General features: G+C 41.0%; 1 protein-coding gene and 1 non-coding gene across 2 annotated transcripts; both read left to right on the forward strand.

Annotated features, from left to right (window-relative positions):
* Window positions 1-646: 646 nt before the first annotated feature.
* On the forward strand, window positions 647-19,688 carry spag17 (sperm associated antigen 17). Its single transcript, XM_072376733.1, is given in 48 exon segments — window positions 647-824; window positions 1,348-1,488; window positions 1,893-1,952; window positions 2,093-2,221; window positions 2,391-2,538; window positions 3,021-3,233; window positions 3,402-3,562; window positions 3,733-3,879; window positions 4,484-4,559; window positions 4,679-4,797; window positions 4,970-5,170; window positions 6,460-6,558; window positions 6,887-7,037; window positions 7,179-7,385; window positions 7,518-7,555; window positions 7,648-7,764; window positions 8,047-8,201; window positions 8,459-8,568; window positions 8,736-8,806; window positions 9,573-9,812; window positions 10,712-10,826; window positions 11,063-11,206; window positions 11,372-11,482; window positions 11,682-11,826; window positions 11,883-12,016; window positions 12,329-12,492; window positions 12,967-13,081; window positions 13,231-13,385; window positions 13,555-13,699; window positions 13,838-14,244; window positions 14,524-14,709; window positions 14,781-14,914; window positions 15,019-15,149; window positions 15,268-15,401; window positions 15,496-15,684; window positions 15,873-15,986; window positions 16,063-16,114; window positions 16,227-16,326; window positions 16,408-16,458; window positions 16,744-16,837; window positions 16,943-17,054; window positions 17,280-17,319; window positions 17,436-17,500; window positions 17,734-17,870; window positions 18,489-18,667; window positions 18,857-18,917; window positions 19,029-19,520; window positions 19,624-19,688. Coding segments are annotated over 47 exon segments (6,255 nt in total). The 5' UTR covers window positions 647-722; the 3' UTR covers window positions 19,185-19,520; window positions 19,624-19,688.
* trnag-gcc (transfer RNA glycine (anticodon GCC)) lies at window positions 5,265-5,335 on the forward strand. The gene has a single exon. It is a non-coding gene; the product is annotated as a tRNA-Gly (tRNA).
* Window positions 19,689-20,807: the final 1,119 nt, after the last annotated feature.

The following is a 20,807-nucleotide window of genomic DNA, read 5'->3' on the forward strand; positions in this document are numbered from 1 at the left end:
AAAGAGATTTATATTCTAGCCTTTAGATTTATGGAAAATATTGAGCAACGGTTCTGGTACTGGTGTTAAACCAAGTATTAGTCATGATATTGGACACAGCTTTGTGGCAGAGGTGGTACATTAAATGACTTGATCAAGCAGTATTGCTACTCATAAGTAAAATCAATAGACTTTTAAAGGGGTTTGCATACATGTGTGCGCATTGCAGGCTTTGATGAAGTTTGACTGTGGAATGTTTACACCCATGTTATTTGGCTCTACTAAGATAAATGATTTTACTCACCGTCACTGAAAAGTTTTCACTATGGTCGTGAGTTTAAGAATTTGATCTTAGAGGTAATGTAAATCACAGGTATTCTACTGCCACCTAGTGGACAATGGGAAAGACATCAACTTTAAACTAGGAATATTTATATTAAACGGAAACCGAATGATGTATAGTTAGCTTACACACAATATTATATTTTTCTGCTTTTTCTTTGTGAAAATTAAATAATTTAAGTCAAACATACAGAAACCATGAGAGTCCTCAATGCTTTTATTTTGTAAGTGTACAGGAAGCACTTATTTGACAACGTTACTTCACGGTTGTGAAGTTACTATGGGCAACGCAAACAATATAGTTAACAACTTGTAGTTTCTAACGTGCCTTAGCCTTGGTGTTGTTCGGTCATTTTCGGCGTCTCATCTTCCGTCATCCTCACTGAACGAATACGCCACCAATGGCAGCTAAAAAGAGCTCTGGTAAAAAGCCCAACAACGCTGGAGCTCAAGCTGGAAACAAGAATTGGGAGTCTGGTCTCGTCAGTGCACAATTTGAGGAGGTTTGTTGTCTTGTCACCCTCGTTTTTTTGCTTTTTTTTCCCGTGTGTTGAAAACATATTTACCACTTATAATTACAGTCTAAGTTTTACTGTTAACACGCTACATTGTAGCTAACGAGCTTTAACAGCTTGCATGTGCAACTAGCCAATCCGAAGGTGAGTTCGCGCGCCATGTCAGTTAGGGGAAAATTAGGGTTAAGAAAAAAAACGGGACGTTTACTACCAAACGCTTAAGACTCTGTCATAAGTGAAATAAAGCGTTTTAAACTTTTCATTTTGGAGGCTGAGATGTTAAAACCGTAAATTTGGCTCAGTTATATCGAATAAAACTTTAAACTAAAACCGTGTGACCTGTTTAAATTGAGGTTTCAGATTTTTTTAGGGGTTTTGTGAGAGGCAATTTTATTTAACACAACTGAAGTCTTTGTAGCGGGACTGTTAGGAAACATGTTATTATGGATATTAGCTGTTTATGGGCTTGTATTTGAATTGCGGTTGAGTCCTGTTGTCATGTCCTTCATAGGAGTCATGGAAGGCCTGTGTGTCGCTGGTGGTTGGGAGAAGTCCAGAGGAGGAAGAGCTCACCCAGGCCCTGTCTTTGGCTGTACACAAACCTCAGCGCAAACTTTTCACCTTGTTAACCCGGGACAGGACCATTGAAAGGGTATCCCTGACTCTTTTTATTGTTAGTCTGAGCAATCTGAAAACGGGTTGACATCCTGTTATATTTGATGGAGGGTGCAAAAGATTTTCGCGCTGTGCTATATGTTTTAAATTGTCAAGAGCTTGTTAATATTCGTGCTAAATTCCAAACTGCCATTTGAAAATAGACTCGAGCTAAACATCTTTACGCTGTTAGCCATCCATTGATACTTAGGCCTCAGATTCTCAACGTCTATTTCCATCTTCTGTTACTCTTCTCAATATTAAATGAAAACGACATGATTCACTGAGGTATGCCACAGAATAGATTATGACATATGTTAATCCCTGCTAACAAATTGAGGTATTATCACTGTTACTACAGTTCTCACATATATTTTGTCAAATAAAACTTTCTCTTTACAGATCCATGAGCTGGGAAATCCCAAAGCTAAAAAACCTGACGTTGTCCCCATGTTCTATGAGGTAGGGATGTTTTAGAAACATAAATTGATACAATTTAGCAAGGAATAGTGTTTTGTAATTGTGTGTCAGTGACTTAAAAAAAATCAGCTGTGTTCATGAGCTTTATTGCTTGTTTTGGCATGCATTTGTGTCTCATGTAGGTTACAGAGCAGGCTAAGGTGCTGCTGGATGCCGGAAAGGAGATTCCCTGTGACTTGATGGCAAAAATCCTGAAGTTCGAGCTGCTACAGATCAAAACTAGTGATCTGCACAGGAGAGAAGCAGAGCAGGTGAGCAGCTCTTTAGAAAAGCCACTCTGTGTTTTTATTCTTTTACAGTTTAATGATCATTTTTAAAAGAATTGGAAAATAAGTGATGGAGCGATAATGCATGCCATCGCTTGACTTGGAGCTCACAGGAAGTTGTCATTTTCTTGTTTTCTGTGAACTCCATCAAAAGGTCACCCCTACTTCTGACAGCAAGGACAAAGGTGGGGCCAAGGGCTCTGACAAAAAGGGGAAGGATGTGTCCCCAGCTGTGGCAGATTCCAAGGAGAAGAAAACCAAGCTCAAACGCAGGGGAGATGTTGAGCCGCCCACATTCATAGGTAAAAACAAGAGCTCTAAGGTATATAAAACAAGAATTATGTGTCATAAAACTCTGTTTCTTTATTACCATAGAGCAGTGTTTCCCAATCCTGGTCCTCAAGGCACACTACCCTGCATGTTTTTCATGTTTCCCTGCTCCAGCACATTCATTTGAATCAGGTGTGCTGGAGCAGGGAAACATGGAAAACATGTAGGACCAGGTCCTGCCTTGAGGACCAGGTCCTGCCTTGAGGACCAGGTCCTGCCTTGAGGACCAGGTCCTGCCTTGAGGTCCAGGTCCTGCCTTGAGGACCAGGTCCTGCTTTGAGGACCAGGATTGGGAAACACTGCCATAGAGTAGCTTGACTGTGTCACTTCTGTAGGTGATATCAAATGAGAAGGTTGTTTTATCCTATTTACATCTGTTCTGAAGCCCAATACACTGTTGTGATTTGAAATGTGGAAAATATGCCAACAGTAAAGCAGCTGTTTGTTTCATTAGATGATGAGCCAGACTGTGGTCCTCAGCACTATATTCTCTTGGTGGGCTTCTACCAGCCGCAACTAATTTGCTTGATAGATGCTGTCGGTGTGCATGTAGCAAATGTCATCAAACTGTGCTCAGAGCACACCCAAACCTCCTGTGAACAGCAGGAACAACACAGTGATGAGGTCATTGAGCAGAGCCTGGGAGCTTCTCCAGTTCTGGATGCAGGTTAAGAGTCTTCAGTACATAATATCCATATCCTGTACAGATTTAAAAAATAAACTGTATGATAGAACATACAAAAATTCTAAACTATCTGTGTATTTTGATTTAGTTATACTTATTGTATTGTTGTGTTGTTATTAATGTAACATCATCATTATCTTTGGGGTTTAGAGGTGGACGTGCAGGCCAGAAAGCTGGATTTATTTTGGTCAGGTCTGAGAGCAGTTTTAGAGAGTGGGCCTCCCAACTCCAGGCTCCATGATGTGGTTCAACTCAGCTACGCTGTCCCTGATCTTGCTCTTCCCTTCCACACACAGGACCCTGAGGCTGTTGTGAGCTGGACTTATTTATGTTTTGAAGCTCTTTTGTCATTGTTGATTTGAAGTTATCTGTTGTTTGTCACACTTGTTCTTATCGTTCTCAAGCTATGTCTGTACTTGTTCTGTTTTGCTCTCAATTGAGTCGATGTTCTTGTCTGTATGTGGGTTGACTTTGTGTCCAGATGGAGTTGGGAAGCCGAATCTTCGAGGGTGTGGCCAATCTCATCTATGAATGTCTGGGCTGGCGCAGGCAGCATCGGCACTACTGCGATAACGTCAAGCTCATCAATGTGCCCGTTGCTGTTGATCTGGATTCACAGCCTGCAGAGGTGCACATATACAGACATGCTTAGATATACCTACATGCACTAATATTCTGTGCCTTTAAGTCTGCTGTTTTGTTTGTAAATTGTAACAAAAAGGGAAACATATGCATCTTAATTATCTGTCTTATTTTATCCAAATTGTACATCATATAACTGTTTATCTATGTTAGTGATAACGAAGTGTTGAGTGCTTTGGTGAAAATATTGTTATAGCAGAGGATGGTTTCGTTCCATCGACCTCTGGGTTATGGGCCCAGCACGCTTCCGCTGCGCCACTCTGCTGTAAATTCTTATGATGAGTCATGTTTTTTCGTCGTACTGCCCCTAATGGTCATCTAACATGAATACCATTTCAAACAATTCACATGCTGCTGGTTGTAGAGCTGCAGCAGAGATGGCTTTGGAAGCAGTTTCTAAACTCATAAGATGTTGACAGCTCTGTCCGCCCCGGTGCATATGTTGCATAAAATGGCTCCCAGTTGCTAACCTGCAAAGTACACTGAATCCAAAATCTATAACCAATCCAGTGAAGAGCTTTTTGTTTGTTTGATTGTAGCTATACCGATCTTGTTTATCAAAGCTTTACCTTGTGTCTTTTTTGTGTAAGGTTGTGCAAACTGTTGTCCTCCAGACTCCTCGCTCCAAGAAGAAGCTAATACAGGAACCAATCCCTGCAGACAAAGGTTAAATTTTGTTTTTTTTATTTATTATTTCTTCTGATTGTATATTACACTGTCTGATTTTGACTTTAAAATTTATGGGACAGTCTCTAAATCTTCTATCATGTCCCCTGTGTGAACAGAGACCAAGCTGCCTCCTCTCTCTGTGCATGTGGATATGTGTTACTATAGCAGTCTACTGGACTTGGTTCCCCCTGAAGCCTGCTCTGTACCCTTGATATTGCACTGTATGCTGGAGCAGGTATGTGTGAAAGTCATTGGTGTGTCCCTTACTAAATGTGACTTCAGCGGTTTGGGGGAAATTAAGTCAGCACATGAATAAACATGAATTATTTTTTTCGGGGAATAGACTGTGCTCTGTCTCCCTCTGATGGCTCATTCCTGTTTTTCATGCATGTGCAATCTGTGTATAGGTGGTGATTTCCACTGAGCAATCTTTGCCCACCCTGTCCAGTGTAGCTGAGGACTCACAAGCTGTCACTGGTTCCTGGTTAGACTGTCAGCTGGTCAGCTGCATGCTGGAAAACTTCCTGCCTTTTATACACACAGAAGAGGAGAAAAGTCGCATGTTAGATAACCTCTTAACTACTGTACAGAAGGAAGAAGACAAGAAGGTAAAGCACCATCATATTTTAGTGGTATTACACAGTATTACATATGTATTACACAGTCGTAAGAATGGAATGTGCCTTGTTGGCTCCGTACACGGCATTGGTGGTTCAGTGGTAGAATTCTCGCCTGCCACGCGGGAGGCCCGGGTTCGATTCCCGGCCAATGCAGTTATCTCTTTTTTTCTGTAACGTTTGTACTTCTCAGAGAAGAAAGTGTCTCATATTTAAGTGGGAAGGACCGCCTGCAAGCTCACAGAGCAGAACAGCCAATCCCCACTGGCTCTTCGTCATGATAATGGAGTCGCCACACACCGCACATGAGGCAGGGTGGGTGTAGATGTGACATCTGTGGGGGTGGGTGGAACGCTCAACAGGAGTGGCCAACATGTGAGAGGCGATCTCCTGCTCTTCTGTCTTTAATGGAGTGCAAGATGTTTGTAGAGTTTTAACCTGTACTTGAATTCTTATTCATTCCCGGGAATGTTTTCCTTTAACAGAACTCTATGTTTAAACATGAGGCAAATATGAGGCACTGTCAGTTTTTAGTTTATATGTTTAGTGATAAAGTTCTTGATGAAACACGACCAAAGGCACAATCTAATTTGATTTATTTTTTCTTTCATTCTGAAATGTTCCCATAAATAAAAATAAAGACTCAGAGAAACAGTCCACAGGTGGTAAACACTGTAATGTGTCTTACAACTACACATACAGTTGACTGGAGATGAGCCTCACAATAAAGCAGTATGTCCACAAGAGGGTGCTATAATCAAAGTAGAGAACAGCATTGTTCACCAAAAGTGGTTTCTCAGTCCGAGTCTCCATGTGGGAGGTTATGGTTGGTAAGCATCTGTTTCTGTAAAGAAAACGTGAGCTGGACTTATTTTGTTTTGTTATTTAATTTTCAGTTTCATATATCAATTCACTGATTCATTTCTCATTTATGAAGGCATAATCTCTGTATTTCCTTCCCCGTTTTTAAAGATTTTTTTGTTTGTTTGTTTCTTTAAACCCTGATGATCGAGCAATAGGTGAAAATTACATTGAAGAAAAAAATGACCGAGTCAGCTGATGACACAGGGAGTGATCATATTTAATATTTTCTGTGCTTCACTAAGCTACACGATGCGCACAAGTCTGCGGTGTCCAAGTCTATGTGTGGATTTATGGTGAAAGTCCATTTTTCATGAGCTGATTTTTTGGGATTGTTTATCTTTCCTTGACAGTTTTCAGTGAACACTTCACATTCAGGAATCTGTTTCTATTTTAAGTTCAGGTCTCATCTGTTTTAGAGGCTCATAGAGAAGTTTGGCGGAGTGGACAAGAAAACTAGGCAGCCTCTGGTTATCAGGCACCATGATGAGAGGGCATTACGCTTGAGGGACATCAGTGTGAGTTTCATGTGGATAAACGGGGAAAAAAGAGTTGGGAAGGATCTGTTGTAACTGAATCTAACTAAAGTCTTGACAAAATCTGTTCGCTTCCTCTGCTTTTTTTTGTAATTGACATTTTACGAATTGAGCTAATTTAGATATGAATTATTTAAATTTGATTGGATCATGATTGCATTGCAATGAATTGGAATGATTGGCTTTAACTGGACTTTATATCTGACATTTGCAGTGATATGATGCTATATAAGTAAGAAGTGAATTGATTTGACTTCATAGTCTGGCAGTGTGTACAGTGTGTTTATGTACATTCATGTGACCCTCATAGGTGGCTCACAGCTTTAATGTAGCAGAGGTGGAGTTGTCCATGATGAAGTTTTCTCCAGCCTGGGAGCTGATTCAGTCGGTTGCTAAGCGGAGAAACAGCACCTCCTGTTGGAAGCCAATCAAACAGCAGCTGCAGCACTACTGCACAGATGGTCAGAAACTCACCTCAGACTACTACATTTTCATGCTAGCTTTTCAGTAAAATGTATCGGTATCAATCAGAATACATACTTACAGTGATATGTTGCTCAGTTTGGGTTTCTGAATGGGATTATAAATATTGTTTTACTTAGAGATCATGTCATGGCCAGAGTTGGAGCGGCTGTTTCATCAGAGTGTATTTGAAGCTATGACACTGACCACGTTGGACCAGCAGGGTGTATTACCAAATACTGCTAAACCTCTGGGAGCTCTGGAACCAGCAGAACAGCCAACAATTATCCCCTGGGATAACCCTTTATCCTACGCTAAACAGCAGCTTCATAACCTACAGAATGAAGGTCTGTGACTGCGCTGGTTAAATCCGTTACTGAGATGTAGTTATTCTGGCTTATATTTACTGCTGACTCTTATGTACTAAATGTGCATTTCAGTGTACCTGACTTCACTGCCATAATTTATCTCCACTATAGGTCCAACATTTCTTACTGAAGACCCTGCGAACAAAGAGGTAGGGTTTACATCTTTTGTATGTTTAAAAACCTGTAACAAGCATTCATTGCAATCCACTTGCTGATAATATTACATGTTTCTTCTTTTCAGCAGCTCAGCGGGAAAGTCTGTTGCCAACTGGATTTATCTGAGATGCAGAAGTGTAGACTGAGATCTCTGTACGAGTGGCACTATACTGAACATCACGATGCTAGCGTTTTCCCACAGGTGAACTGGGTTTTTCACGTTACTCATCCCGTTCGGTGTGTTTTGTTAAAACACAAACCGATATAAAGTTTGTTGAACAATGCCACAGTATCACATTCAACATCATCACAGTTACTTCAGTCTAAGCTAAGTGAAACTCAACGGTGCAGGATTTATGCCAAAAAAAATGCAAGCTTGAGGAATATAGGAATAAAAAAAGTCTCAGTCCACTCCTTTAATGTGCCTCAAGAGTTTTAAGTCTGAGAAATGACTTATTGCTTGTGTGATTTTGATTCTGTTTAGGTTCTCCAGTTGGCTTCACAGGAATATCGCTGCCTTGACACCTTTAGAGGATCTCATAATAACCTCTTGTACATTTTTTGCCACAATCCCATGAATTCTCATCGCCAGTCCAAAGAGTTCTGGGATGTAAGACTTCACACCGATGTTAAGTTCAGGTCAGGATTTCATATCTTACTTTCGAGTGCTCTCTTATCGGGTGAATTCTAAACAGGCCTTTTATTAGGACTACCTTGAGTTTCTAATTTTGCCAAAGAACTAATGTGCTGTGGATGTGGCTGAGGTTACCATAGTTACCTCCATGCAGATTATTCCCACTAATTAAATAAAATCAGTGGTTCCACACAGAAGTATTTAGACCTGAAGTTTTAATCAAATAGAATCATCTCTAGATTTTCCTCACTATCTTCCATAGGAAGTACCTGGAGCATGTGGCAGACACCATTTCAAACTGGACAAGAGAGGAGGAATTTAAGAGAGAGGCAATGCAAGTCAGAAACCAGAGCCCTGCTGAATCTCCAGAAGGTTCAAGTTTTCAACTTAAAACTCTGTCAAAATACATGTTGGTCTATACATCATTTTTAGCTTACCATTTAGCTTGCTTTTACTGGCAAATTGACCAAGCATTTTCCCAAATGAGTGAGTATAATCCTTAATACAACCGTGTAAATACTTTGTTTTGTTCCTGATAGATGAAAAGGCTGCACACTCTGTAGAGAAGGAGGACACTCTGGAGCCAGTCATCAGAAAAGATTCCCTTAAAGTCAGTACCATCTCACACATGAGATTAAAGCAACATACACTGGTGGCTCACATATTCAATTCAATCACATCGAGTCTGTGCATTTAAGCATGTTCGCAGTATCTTTTCTTGAACTCAAATGCTGCGCAGATAAATGCCTCACAGTTACACAAGAGTAGAAATGCACACAAAAAATGGCACAGTTCCTAATTTTCTTACTGTCTTACATGGTATTACATGGTGCATTGGACACGCCCAATAGTAAAACACCATGAAAATATTACAAAATCTGTACAATCTCAAACAAAATTGTTTAAAGTTTGATATAGGAAGGAACAAAAGAGGTTTTTAGGACAGTTAAGCTCACAGAGGGGGACTTGCAAACATGAACAAGTCTATAGCTGAATATTACTTACAACTATATTGTAAAAATAAGCTAAAAGCAACATGTCTCTGCAAGACAAACACAGCAAGGAGAGTCAAACCGTGTTCATGTGAAAGTTAAAGGGCTTATTAATATCCCTCTTCCATTATCTGTGTGTTATTACAGTTGTGCTGTCTATTAAACCGATGTGTTCTAATGCCAATTTCAGCCTAATTCTTTTAGCTGTAAGTGTGAAATCTTAAACAGATTTGGGAGCTAACGAAGAACCAATGGAAATACATGGAAAAGTTGAAAGGTCAACACGTGCGAGACTGCTTTAATTAGAGCGGATTTAATCAAACATGAGCACTAATTCATCGTCACCCTCTCTTTGAATGTGTTATTCTGTGCATGGTGTTACAGGCCTGGAAGTTAGAGCAGGAGCAACTGAAGGAGGAGATGAACAAAAAATCAAAGAAAGAGAATCTGCCGAAAGGCAAGCAGCAGCAGAAGGAGGAGGCAAACACCAAGAAGAGTAAAGCTTTGTCTGGTGACAAGAAAAGCAGGCCAGATACAGCACACAGCTCAGCCAAGGCTGCCCCAGAGACCATTATTTCTGCAAAAGAAATCAGAAAACTGCAACTGACAGAGCAACCACCCTGTGTGAGAGCAAACACTTTTTTACCTGTTTTAGTTTGAAATAAACCACTGAACAAACAGCCTTGAAAAGAAAGAACTTACTTTTTAAATTGTAATCTTTATTTATCAGGACATGGTTTTAAAAAAAGAGGTTATTAGTAGGTCTTACTGTCAGGTAAGCCAATGGAGAATCTGTATGTGAAAATGAAGTACACCACATGGTGCAATAATAGCTTGTAGAACCACCTTTAACAGCAATAAGGGGAAGTAATTATTTTCTGAATGACATTATCAGTCTCTCACATCGTTGTAGAGAAACTTTGACTCACATCTTTTTACATCTTTGCATACCATGCTTAATAATTATTTTTTAGGGCTTTTTTCTTCTTCCCATTTTCTCTGAACATTGTACAGTCTGACCTTGGGGTGAACTTGCTGGGACGTTCGCTCCTTGAAAGATTGGCGATGGTCTTGGATGTTTTCTACTTGGGGATAATCTCTCATACCGTGGAATGACAGACTCCAAATTATTTGGAAAAGGGCCTATAACCCTTCCCAGATTGATGAGCAGCAACAATTGCTTACACTAGCTGTTGGTCAATTTTTATTAAGTACATTTAACTAGCAGTTAAACTTGGCTGCTTCTTACCCTTTTAATTTGTATGACAACAATAAGGGTGGACTTTTGCACACAGAGTCGCTGCATTTTGGCTTAGGTTTTGTTAAATAAATAAGGACACATTAAACATTATATATGTTGTTCATCCAGGGTTGTATCGGCAAATATTTAAGATCTAATGACAACAAGACCAATTTTTTACTATATCTTGATGTGTAAAACCTAGGAATTGATAAAGGGTTGACTTCCTTGACAGTCAGTTAGTTCTAAGTATGGAATCTAACGCGTGTGTGTTTTTATTTAGTGTTTTACCGGCTACAGCATGGATGGACAGCTGATCCATGTGTCGGGCCGTGTCCAGTACCTCTTCCCCTCAGATGGTGGACAAATCACTGTGGAGAATGTCAGCTTTGTTGGAGGTATTAAGCTAAGTTGTTCTTTTAAATTGTAATAGAATAACTTACATCCAAACAAACCAAAGCCTTTGAATGTTCAAAGAACAGTAAAACAGCTCGTTTGGACAACATGATAATCACTTCAGAAAACCACATTTTAGTTATAATGTTGCCATAACTGTTTTTTCTCTTCAAGGTGTTTCCTTTGGAGAAGGATTGCATTCGTTTTTCTGCCTAATTTTGTGATGTTTGGACTCCAGGTTCCAGCCTGATGAAGCTGACTGTGAAGAAGGATGGACATCATTTCAACACACACATCAACCAAGTTGTTGCTGATCCTGCTAAACCTGCCTCTCAGCCACGAGACATAAAAAAAACCAGAGATCTAAAGGAGGAATGTAAAGGTATAGATCCTGGACAATAGGAAGCAACACCCTAAGTTACTGTCCATGAATGCATGTTCTGTAAATTTAGAATTCTTAGAATCCATCTTCTCAAAAATGACTAATTATTATGAGCGTACTGATGCACAAACTGGAATGATTTATGTGTTTATGTTCCTTTTTCAGTATCAGCGCCTATGCAGGTGAAAAGAGTAAAGCAGCGCTCCCTCTCAGCAGTGCTAGCTAATGAAATCCACTTTTCTTACAGTTTCTATGGTCCCACAGGAGAATGCACAGGTGTGTGTACAAACAGCTGTAATGTCTATATTACATATTACATTTTTTTACTTTACTTTGAAATCAGCTTTAATATTCTTATTGAGTGCTTCATAATCTTTTTGGCTCCATATATTTCTTTTGTTGGGAGTAAAACATGATTGCATTTTCCTTACAGTGCAGGAAGCAATAACTATATTTCTGTTTGGTGATGTTCTAGTGACTTCCCACAAAGCAAAAGGGGAACGCTCCACCCTGGAACCCAACCCTCTCTGCTCCTCCACCTTCCAATCCAAGAGATCCGACTTGGAGTCAGTTCCCTCCAGGAGGCAAACCCAGTCCAATCAGGTCAGACCTCCAGAGTCGTGGATTTCATGTACACATCCATTCATAGATATGCAAAATATTCATATATATCCAGTCTACTCTAACGACCATGTGCTGTTTGCATTTAGTGTGAAGACACACCAGCTTTGCCATCAGGTCCATTCAACAGTTTGAATGCATCTCTTCCTAATGGCCTACTACTGCAATTCAGGCAAGAGGATACTCAAGGTCAGTGCTGGGACGTTGCACTTCATAAACACACCTACACAGATGTGTGCAAGTGTAGTTTTACTGCACTACTTCTCTAAAACTACATTTGACAGAGCTGCAGCTGATCAGGAAGCCAAAACAACTCAAAACCTGCATTATCAGTTCTTAGAGTCCTCTGTGTCCCCTTCATCAACTTTGTTGTCGACATGAATAGTTTATGCAGATAGTTAAAAAGTTTGAAATCTTAGCATAACATTCCATAACCATATTCATCCTCAAACTGTGAATACATCATGTGTGTGTGTGTGTGTGTGTGTATGTGTTGTTTAGGGGTGTCACCAGAGGACAAGGATATTTTGGTGAGACAGAGCTTTCCTCTTCATGGTCGAGGACAAGAGCATCATCTTCCGGACGTTTCCCTCTCTGAGGAACTTTGTCGTGTTATAACCAGCCAGGGAGCGGTGATCCGTTCCTTTAGAGATGGATCCACGGAGGTGTGTGCAGGCACACATACTATCGGGTCCATTTTCTACTCAAGGAAAGACGGTTTTATGCATGTATTCTGAGCATAGCAGGGTGCTGTCTTAGGCTTTGATGTGCATGTTGTAAAACTGGGAGGGAAATGAGCGCTGTCCGGCTCTCAGTCTGGGTGAGTAAAGTGGGCTTATCTCAAGGCTTTAAGCAAAAATGTCCATTTCTTACCACTGATTCTCCCACTGGTGCTCTCCTTTCTTCCATTCCGACTCTTGAACGCTGTCTTTTTTAAGTCCTTTTTTGGATCACATCACCAACTATGATATGTGGTTTAAATTTTCTTGGTTATCTGGCACAGATAATGAATTCATCAATGTGAATTTAGTAAGGGCAGAAAGTACAGGCTGAGCTGCAACAAAAAGAAATCGTACAGAAAAATGGACCATAACTTGCACAAGTAAACTATTTTTTATCTGCATCTCTGTGTGCTGCAGGTGCTGTTTGCAGATGGCTCAGTCAGTTTCAGCCAGGATTCTGGTCCAGTTTGGGTGCCCGATTCCGAAGTCCAGGGAGACAACGTTCATCAGGAAGCTCAGGATAACAAGAAAGGTTAGATTGCACATAAAACCAAATACAGAACAGTGTTTCCTCTGCCTTCTTATGAATGTCATGTTGCACTGACCAGAAGAATGATTAAATATCACTTTAACTGACACTTTGTCAAACAGTTCCAGCATGTTTTATTTGTATGTGTACAGATCAGACTACAGAGAATGAAACTGAGACTCAGAAAGGGTGTTGGCGAACAACAAGTTCATCTGGAGATCGCATCTGTACCATTGGGACCACACACAAACACATACCCACTGCCTCTCTTCTCACCTTTAAGGCTACAGACCCCATCACCCATCAGGCAAGAATCCAGTATTACATCATAAGTTAATCGGGTCACCATTTTGACATTTTCATATTTCAACATTTCCTAAAATTAACTTAACTTTCTAAAAAATTGCATATTCTGTGACTGACAAAGAATTTGATAACCTCACTTTATCGCTGACGTGGCTAAGCTCTTCTGACAGGTGATGCTGACCCGGGAGGATCTGGTGGTCTCTGTCCAGGACCCAGATGGCTCTTTAATTGTGGAACATGCAGACGGAACCAGGATCACCAGCCTTCTCCAAGACAGACCACTGAATGCTGCTCAACGTCATCTGTTGAACACAAGTAAAGAGTAGACACTTATTCACTCTCAGAAACATTGATATTCACTACTTGTACTTATTTAGCCACTGATATTACAGTATATGCAACCCACAAGTATATCCATGAACACAGACATGTCTGTATCTTTTACTTTTCCAGGGGAGAAACCAGAAAGTGTCACTCTCAAATCAACCTCTCAGTGTTCAAGGAGCGGCTTGTGTGTCGGCATAAATGAGAGCGCACATATCCGTAGTGTTTGTGACAATGAGGATGAGATTAGCAGAAAGAGTGTCGGGAATGCTTGTCATGGCTGTGAGGGTGGGTGTACTCACAGCAGTGTCCATAAGAATGATGAGCAGAGTGTGTTTCCCGAGGACACTGCGACTGAGAATGGTAAGATGAGTGCATGTGAGAGTGAAAAGGGAGACGTAGCCACAAAAGAGCGGGTAGTGTTGGTGGAGAAGGACGGCTTCGCCACAGTAATGATGTACCCAGAGCGTCACACAGCTCACATCCTTTTAGCAGACGGAACCATCATCACTGGAAGCAACAAAGGAGAGTATGAGGTGTGTGATCTACAGCGAGGATCCCAGCCATGTTTAAAGTAATGTGTGCAGGTTATTTGTGGGATGACTGTTTTTCTCAAAGGAAACTGAGCTCATTCATCTCTGTGCTGTCTGCCACACGCTCAGTGCTCATGTGACCAACAGATGGCACTAATGTGAAAATGAAATCTTAAAAGTAATACCTTTCAAATGTTAGTAAGACTGTTTGTTCTCTCTTTTCTTCAGAAGTTATATAATCATATCCATCTGTGCTTGTGTCTTTGTGCATTTGTGCCCAAGGTGTTCCCGTCCAGTGTGGGCTTTCTGCAGATTCAAAGTGATGGAAAGTGTGTGTACTCTTCTGACCCACTTGTAACCCCCAGCCCAAAGCGATGCACCCCCAACAACCAAACAGGAGTTTACACCATGAGTCACACGGACAAAGTGGCCTGTGATGTTACAGATGATGATGGGAACCACTTCCAGGTCAGTCAAAAACAGAACAGAGAATACCAGTATTGTGTTGTCTTGGAAAACAATAACCAGTTGTGTTTCAGGTGATGGAAGATGGGCAGATATCTGTGTTTAACTTCAGTCCTGCTCCAAGCACACTTAAACATGATGAGAAAGACGAGGAGGAGGACGGAGAAATGACCAAGATTCCTGTAAAACACAAAGAACACCGTCCCAGGTAGATTTCAGCCAAAACATCAGCGATGCTGAACAAACTGGGACATTGTGTTGCTTTTAAAGGATGAAAAGCATTGTCGTTCACAGTCTGAAATACTCATCTAGGCTATTTCTGGTGCACAAGGACGGGTCGGGCACTGAACTGCTGAGTTCTTACTCTGTAGATGAGCTGCTCCACCAAGCATACTCTGACCCCACCATTGCGTTGCTGACAGAACCACTGCCAGACAGACAAGGTGCACATATAGAAACTTTGTAAATCCACAAAGTTAGTCATTTTCTGAAGGGATCCTTTAACAACAATAGTTTTAACTTGTTATCAATGTTTTTCTTATGTGTAAATGGTTGTTCCAGATGAGTTCGGTATCACTATCTTAAAACCCAGCCACCCAAGTGTGTGGTCCCCGTGGTTGCTAGGGAAACAGACCACTGACATCACCCCTCCAAACCTTAGAAACCGCAGCTGGCACGACTTCCCTCCAGTGGAGGTACAGATATTCTTACACATATTATATGCATGCACACGTAGCCCAGCACCAAACACGAAAAAGGACCACCTTATTGTTTTTCTCTCTGTTCCAGAAGAAGAGCCCAGGTCCTCCATTTGGTACCAACATGGGATTCGGTCTGACTCTGAGGGAGAGGTCTGCTGGTTCTGCAGCACAGCATCAACTTGCCAGGAGCTGCCCTAAAGTCCTTGAGATTAGGGAACTTTACCAGCACCAACCACTCACCACACCACTCAAAAATACTGTAGACTTACGACTGAAGGTAAAACTACTCATCACCTTTCGTGTCAAAAATGTTCATGATTTGATATTTTTCCCCTATTTTTTTACACGTTTTGCCACAATATGTTAGCTAAAAATAACAAAGCAACCTTTTGATGTGTTCAAAAAGCCCTTTTGTTACCTGAATTGTGACTTTTGGATATGATAAATGTTGGAATGTCACTTCAGGAATACATAGAGAGTTTGATGGAGAGAGAACAGCTGTCAGAAGAGATGAAAGTGAAAGACCCTCGATCTAAAGAGGAGATTGACCATGCCAAGAGTCTCTTCAATCTTTTACTGGTGAACACACTCGCACACTCACACGTACAGTTCACCAAAGCAAACAATGTAATCTATAATAGAATGCACTTTGTAGTCTTTTGCAGAGGAAGATGATGTAAGTCGCACTGCTAATACCAGGATTTCAGGTGGGGAAGATGGCCTCATTTTCAGTGCCAGTCACCATAAAAATAGTGTCATGGGTCAGAAAACACTGGGGGAATGTATGTTTCACTTATTTATTTTTTAATTTGTCTTCAGTAGATGTAGCCAGTCTGTACAGCCGAGGTGTCGGAGCATCGGCTGATGTTACAGAAGACACCGACACAGAGGCCAGTGACAGTGTGGATAGATTACAACGGTATCTATGCTTACAAAAAGCAAAACGACAGCTAAATTTAAACTTTACTAAAATCCTTTTAATGTCCTCTCTCTTTGTCAGTTTCTCTGACGAAAAGGATTTGAAATGGACCGAAAGACTTGCTAAACACAGGTAAACAGAATAAATGCAGAATTCTTTCGTCTGCTTGTTTGAATAAACCTTTAGATTTAAATAGTTTCATCGGGTTAGAAAGTCAGTGGTTCCAAATAATCTTTTTCAATGTCAAAGCATTGCATTGTAGAGGCTTTACCACAACTGCTGCTGCTGCCAACAGCAAGGTGCAAGATTTAAAAGGAGGAAAGCAGAAAACTGCGGAGCCATCATTGTTAAAACTGCATTTGATTTGACTCGTCATCAACTCATCGGTGATGTTCTTTGCTTGCATTTGTATTTCAGACAGGAGATCAGAGAAGAGACGACTTACAGAGACGCTCTGAGGAAGAAAAGCGTTGTTCCTTATTTCCATCCAGAGAACAATCCACTATACCAAGTATGATATGTTTTGTCTTAATATACCATAAATAAATAAATTCTTATGCCAAGTGTCAGATTAGTTGTAAAAACAAAGCCGCCGCATTGTTGCTTGTTTATCCAGAATCTGCAACGACACCAAATACCTGCAATGGGGCGTCTGTCCATGGAAGTCCAACTGATCCCAAAGTCAGGCTGTGCTCAGGTTCTCGTGGAAGAGGCCCCGCCAGAGAGCAGTAAGTCATTACTCTGTCAGAATTTACCAAAGGCTACAGAAAGGAACCGAATCGTGTTAAAGGGCCACCTGTGTGGTTTGTACATACATGCTCTTGTTGGTTTAAATAGATTTATTTTTATCAAGCAGAAATTTCTATTTGAAGGCAACTGGAGAAAAGTAACAATCGATTTTACATTCAATGAAAGCAGGCTGCGTATTATAACACAACTGTTCATCACTACAGCTCCACGACCCTTAAACCCAACTCCCTCCAAGTCAGAGAGGTAATAATGGAATGTTTTTCTACGATTGTTTAAGTGTTTCCTTTTGTTATGCACAGGATTGTGGTGAATTACCAGCTGTTATCTCACTAAACTTTAAGGATGTGTTTTGTCTTTAGTCATGCAGCAGGAAGTGACGGGTTGCCTGGAAGTAGACCCACCAACCCCACACCACAGACTGCTCGTATGTTCCTCACCTTCCTCTGTTTTTGTGGGAATCCCCCAATCAGTTCCCCGATAACGTATTAAATTAAAAGACCCACAGAAATAAATTCAAGCCTTTGTGTTTGTTTTAAAAAGACTCATAGAGCCATAGAAAGGTTTAATTAGTCAGGGACTGCACTGAATGTTGCAGGGGGCTTGTGAGGAGGATGTTAGTTAGAAATGGATGTCTTTGTGTGTGTGATCCACGTCCAGGTGAGAGCAGTCTGATGGGTTCGTCAAGGAAATGCAAGCCAAGCCTGGTGGACGTGACTGGGAAGCCCAGACGGACTAAAGTCAGACTGCCGACCTGCATCCTCGGCTCTAAACCCTACAGCATACCAAACCAGCATGTAAATGCACATTCAGGCAGAATTAGGGAATCTGAAAGTCATCTTTACGTGTGCAAACCGTTTTTACGGAAAAGTTGGGACATTTTCTAAATACAGTAAAACCTTTAAAAAGTAATAAGACCAAATAAATGATTCAGTGTTTACTTATCAACACACACACACACTGCGGCTATGAAGCCACACTGTTTTAAGTTGTGCAGAATGAGGTGTGGCATTGTTCTGCTGAAATAACCGCAGACCTCCCAGGAAAATGCACAGCTTTGATGGTAGCATATGATTATGAGTTTTGAAAACTTCTTTGGTTTTCTGGAAGTGAGGTTTGCATAGACTTTCGTGGCATAGATATGAAAATTAGTTTTTTTTTTACATGTTCTTTTATCTTTACAGCAATTCATCAAAAGAACATGTTTAATCTGGTAATAAAGTGTATTTGTGCATAGTTTATATTTACATTACCTAAGTAACGGTGAATAATAAGGAATATCCCAAAGTGACATCTTGAGAATATTAAAGGCAGTATTACAGTAAGAATATATAGAACTTTTATTTTTCCCCCTGAGCTGTTGATATTTTTGCTCTTTACATCCTGATAACATAATTACGTCCCTCCCATTCCAGTTCCTGACAACAGAGGAGCCGGTCAGGAGGAGGTGTCGAACGATTTCTCTAACTGATCCCAGTACCATAATGAGGGGCTTTCAGCTTCTCCCGTCGAGTGTTGACTTCGGTGTGCGACAGGAGGGCACCTCCTCCACCACTACCGTGATCATGAGGAACGTGGGTGTCGACACATGCAGGTAGAGCGCTGAACTGCAGCTGGAAGGAGGAAAATACTAAATCATACACCCAAAAATGAACAGGAGCTTATATGCAGCTTCACAGATGGTTTCAAATGTCCCAAACTGTAGTTTATGGGTCACCTTCAAGTCCCGAGGAAAGCTTTGACCTGTAACTGTTTGTGGTTTATTTTGATCTGTTGCTGCCAGGTTCCAAGTGAAACAGCCTCCTCCTGCCTCGGGCCTCCGTGTCATCTACAATCCTGGGCCTGTAAGTTTCCACCCGGATGTTAAGTGCATTTGCATTTGTAGAAGGTAACTTGTTGAAAATTTGCATCATGCCACAGATAACAAACTGTGTATTGTTGTGTCGTCTGTCAAGGTGGCGGCAGGTTTGCACGTTGACTTGCAGGTTCAGCTGTTTGCGACGTGTGCAGCCCAGGCAGAAGTTGAGCAAAAGAGGCACATCTCCCAAGATATCACCATCCATACTGAGACAGACATCCTCTATCTGCCTGTCACTGCTAATATCCTTTGAACACTTAAAGGATCTCCAACAGTCAGTTCTGTTTACATGAACCATGTCAACTAGGAATATTTGTAGATGTGCAAAAATGTTATGACATTCTTTTTTAACATCCAGATTTGTAAGAAATGATATTGTTCCGGTGACATTACTACAGATTTAACAAGTCTTTGTGGAGGAAACTTACAGTGACATTGGTTCTTACATAATTTCACTCGTCCTTTCTGAGAGACTGTTTGACAAGGAGCAGCAAAAGAGAGGCTCCAAGGCCTTCCAACCTTAGATGTTTTCAGGAAATCACACACAGATCAGCCAACACACGCCTGCTCAGTTGTCCGGTTTAAGCAGGTCAGTATCAGACAGTAAAAAATACAAAAACTCAAATCTTTGAAGGTAAACGTCAACAAGCAATGTCAAAATAACTCAAGCTGTTCTTCTCTGTTCATTTCAGGACATATTAATGACAACACAGACCAATCTTCTCTGATTCAAGCATGGATTTTTGACATTATATTAACAATAAAGTCTTTATGAGAAAAGAAATAGTTGTTACATTTAAAGTTGCAAAAACAGATTTTTTCAACCATTCCATTACCTTTTGTGTTGAGAGTATTATTCCAACAAGGACAGTGAAGGGCTTTCCAACTGTTAAGCCCCGGCTCACCTGGGACCTGAAAAATCTGCACAACAGTTGGAAGAAGGCCTTTGAGGAGGGAGATAGAGTTGTTGTGGAGACATGTGTGGTCAGGCAAGAAAAGGGTAACAGACTTCAAGGAGGAATATGTCGTTTGGAGTCAAGTAAGGAAGCAGCAGGAGAGATGAGAACCAGAACGAGGCTTCAGAGCACCCAACCAGTCATTCAACCCAGCTGGGATGATGAAGGGCTCCACAGATGAAGCCGTCACTGAAGCGTCTCACACATGCAGACACACACAGAGGAAGCTGCTCAACTCCATGTGCAGAAATCACCACCTTCAAAAAAAGAGACACTTACAGTTCAGACTCAGAGGGAAACTAAAAGTTAAGGGCCGGACACTGAAAACACATTTTTAAGACACTCCTCTGTAAAAATAACATACAAGTCCAAGTTGATCACGCTTTGTGTAACCGAGACCATGTTGGCTGTTAAATATAAAAGGATTTAACTTGAGCTGGAAACAGTCAAGGAAAGAAGATGGGACCCTCACTGTTGGCTGCAGCTGCACCCTTGTGGGGGGCACTAGCTGGAGGTTTGATGGTGTACAATGATGGAGTCTCCATCAGAGGCGGCTGCTGTGTCACGTTGCTGTTATGTTAGCTACGTCTGCGCTGACAAAAAGAAAGCACTATTAGCAGAATATTACTGATCAGCTGCAGTCTGTCTTTGTGTTTATGTCAGTGCTACTGCGGCAAATTTATGAATGAAGCCATTAAGACAAAGCTGCATTTAATGAGCTCATTACACGTTCATATATTGAAGAAAAATGTCTGGGGGTGGATGGACTTCCTGGTGAGTTCTACATGGGCTGAATGGATGTTGGACTCCTCTTTTTTCAGATTAGAAATAATGTATTCCAGAGAAAAAAGACTATGTATAACAATGAAACCAAGCTCTGATAACCTTTCTTCAGAGGATAAACGAGAAAAAGATTTCAC

Source organism: Leuresthes tenuis, unplaced genomic scaffold, assembly GCF_036924035.1.
Source record: "Leuresthes tenuis unplaced genomic scaffold, fLeuTen1.0.hap1 SCAF_22, whole genome shotgun sequence".
Taxonomy (NCBI): domain Eukaryota; kingdom Metazoa; phylum Chordata; class Actinopteri; order Atheriniformes; family Atherinopsidae; genus Leuresthes; species Leuresthes tenuis.